The sequence below is a fragment of the Anneissia japonica genome, unplaced genomic scaffold (assembly GCF_011630105.1).
Source record: "Anneissia japonica isolate Jap-2015-1 unplaced genomic scaffold, ASM1163010v1 scaffold287709_len1912824_cov184, whole genome shotgun sequence".
Lineage (NCBI taxonomy): Eukaryota > Metazoa > Echinodermata > Crinoidea > Comatulida > Comatulidae > Anneissia > Anneissia japonica.
The window spans coordinates 1,431,798-1,435,209 of record NW_022751466.1 but is presented as its reverse complement, the minus strand read 5'-3'; the positions used below and the strand labels follow the sequence as shown (position 1 = coordinate 1,435,209).

Sequence of the window (3,412 nt, the reverse complement as noted above, 5' to 3'; positions counted from 1 at the left end):
AGTGAATGGGATTGCTTACTTTGTAAAATATAAAAAAATCTTAAAAAATCATTTTACACTGATATTAAGAAAAAACTGAATTGTTCAAAGAAGGATTGATGTTTGGATTAAATTAATTATATTGTTATGATTGTTATTGTTTTATTTTTAATAAGTTATTATTGTTGTTGTTGCTATTAGATTTCACTTTATAATTGCTAATACAGTAGAACCCCTATTAAGGGGACAGAAGAAAAATTGTCCCCTTACTAGGGGTGTCCCCTGACCAGGTGTTGGCCGTAGTGTTAAAATATATACTTTCCCTCATTTTGTGGCAGAAAATTTGTCCCCTTAGTAAAGGGTGTCCCATAGGAGGGGGTTCCACTGTAATAACTTGTGGATTTGATTTTTTGACTTTCTAATATGGTTTTTTTTAGGTGGTTCTTTGGGAAAATTAAACGAGCAGATGCTGAGAAGAAGTTATTGTTACCACAAAATGATCATGGAACATTTCTAATTCGAGAGAGTGAGAGCAGAAAGGATGATTACTCTTTATCAGGTATGTCAAAAGTGTTTTACTTCAATTTTTTCCCCTCATACTTGTAGCTCTAAATTTAGAGACCAACACAATAGCACATTTCATAAAATTTCAAATATATTTTTCAGTTTTGATGACTTGAGCTTTTTTTAACTTTGCTTTATTACCGAAATGCTACAATTTAGTAAACCAATAAAAGTTTGGACCTCAGTCCCAAATTTGGTGGGGGCTGAGGTAGGGTCTGTATCCTCCATATCTGTATAAGTCACTCCATGGGCCCCCTCAATTTCTAATTTCTTGATCAACCACTGGAAGAAAGGAATGAGTGAAATCATAGCACAATACTCTTCTAATCTGTCACTTAATATTTCAGCCTTGGATGCTTTACATGAACTGAAAATCAAAAAAATATTTTCACATTTAAAAGTCATTATAATAATGTACAGTACTGTATGTTGATCATCAGATTTACACAGATGACATCATTTCTAAAAATAGACTCCAATTATTGTAAATCTCGCATTATCCCTGTATGTCAATCAGTGAACTCTCTACAGTGTAGCTGTGCTGGTTGTGTGTTACTGTACATCAGTTACACAAAGTACTGTCGTTTGAATGGTGAAGTTTGAGTTGGTCAAACCACATGGGCACTACAGTATGAGGTGGATTGATATTAAGTACTGTACATTTGCCAGTACATTATTTGGATGAAATATCCCACGTCACATTACGAATATATCACAATAATTTTAGACTTGAACAAACGAACAATGAACCCATAAGTGGGACCTGTAAACTATGATTTCATAAATTACATTTGTTAGTCTGAAAAGTGCTGTTTGTCTTTCATTTACTGTTATGATTTCATTATTTATAATTACTATATAGGCCTTGTCTTATTGTACCATTGCACTTTAGCCAATATCAAACAACTATTACCAGTATCTTTTTATTGGGCATAATTAAATTTTAAGAATTGAAGAATTAAATAAATGCGATACTATCCACTAAAAACTTGCATTAACTTTAATTCACAACAAAAGCAGAGTATAATAATACATGATGTACTAAATTTAATATCAATATTATTATATTTGAATATGCAAAAAACGAACATATTTACCTAATTGTAATATGTACATACTATATTTTGAACTACAATTTATTCCACAGTATATGTCATATTGGATATTACTTTTCAATACTTTTAATTATCTTTAAATAACGATTTAGTTCAGTAATTGATTGCTGTGAGTGTAGAATACTGTAAAAATAATCTGAAAAAATATAAATCTTATACAATGTTGTTATTAGACTTTATATTATTAAGTGTTGTGAGTAGTGTTGGGTATTATCAATCACACAACATTGATGATCACTTTACTGAACTGTACACAGGATATAATATTTTAGTTTTTTTTATATGTTTTTGTGGTTTAGTAAACAATTGGATTACGTTGTTGCATCAGAGTTGATCAATAATCAGTTTGTTACCATAAACTAGTCACGCTGACTCAGTTCTTCTCCAGGAATCCCTCTACTAAAATTAGTAATGCATCCCCATTGTATGCTAATTTTGTGTGTTGTTTCTCGCATTCAATTTCAAATTCAGCGTCCCTCATAAGTTAGAATAATTAATTTTGAGCCCCAATTTTTTCTTGCATACTTGTTGAAAATACCAACATCTTGAGTGAAACAACTAAATTCTTGATTGAGATGGATTGTGTAGACTGGTAATGTTTGCTGAATGTTCGTATTACTATTATTAGTGATCTTGATATCATGGTACAAACATACATGTCACTCGATGTACAGTAACCCCAAACATTGTATCTAAAGTCACTGAATAAACAGTTGTTGCCATGGCTGTGTTCAGTTCATTGGAAAGCATGTTTGTGCCATACTTAACCTGTCTGGACTTGCCCAGATAAGGAAGCATAATTAATGATCTGTTTATGATGAGATTGAATTTGGTAAGCAAATTATTAACAAAAAACAACAGCTAGATTCTAATTCTTGACTCATTTTTTAAATATCCTTGTTAGATTTTTGTTATTCAATAAGTAATGTTCATAAAAATATATAAATTTTATCAAAATAATTTAATATTTATTGATTTGTAAAAAAAAATTGATTAAACAAAAAAACTTTAAAATTAGAGGTGCATACAACTCGAGAGTGTTGCATTGTTTAGAAAATGCATTTTGTTTTCTTTGTGGTTTTTATCTTGACACTCAGCTACACACTAAAAGTGTACTGTATCCGTAGCATTTCAATATTACTATCACCCAACATACAGTAATTACTATGAGCTCTGCTCTAGGCATGTCTGTCTGTTTGCTTCCTTTGTTCTCTACTGTACAGGAGCTCTCAAGAAATTTTACTGTACTTGATTGTTTGACTGAAATCCAGGAGGATCACAATCTACAGTGCAACAAATTATTACAGGGTTTGCTACTTACTGTAATAATGATATAACTAAAAATTGCAAATTGCAAGTGAAGTGCTGCGAAGTACAACAGCATATAAATGTTCTTCGAACAAAATTATTTATGCAAGTCAAGTGAAAATAATGAATAATAAAAATATAACAAATAATATGAGACACGACCCATTGTCTATAATTAGAACACTTCTCATTGGGTAACAAAGTCGTAATTTTCCATTTTTGTCAAAAAGTGTCTATAGTGGTGAATTATGGTTTAGGTGTTTTTTGACAAAGTTTCAAAAATTCCTATGTATGTGGAAAATGTAGTTCATTACCAAAGGTTACAATTTTTATTTTGAAGACTGCATGGTCTAGGAAGTGTACATTTTTTTATGGGGCAAGTTTCCAAGGGCGAGTTTTCTAGGGGCGAGTTGACTGCCAAAGAGTGTTGCCAAAGTGCGAGCCAG

At 31.3% G+C, this 3,412-nt stretch overlaps 1 protein-coding gene across 1 annotated transcript in view; it reads left to right on the top strand.

The window, feature by feature from the left end:
- LOC117121626 (tyrosine-protein kinase SRK2-like) overlaps positions 1-3,412 on the top strand; it is a 42,945-nt gene that overhangs the window by 10,988 nt on the left and 28,545 nt on the right. The window contains exon 2 of the mRNA XM_033266863.1: positions 417-538. Within this exon, the coding sequence (XP_033122754.1) occupies positions 417-538 (122 nt within the window). The remainder of the gene's footprint in view (positions 1-416; positions 539-3,412) is intronic.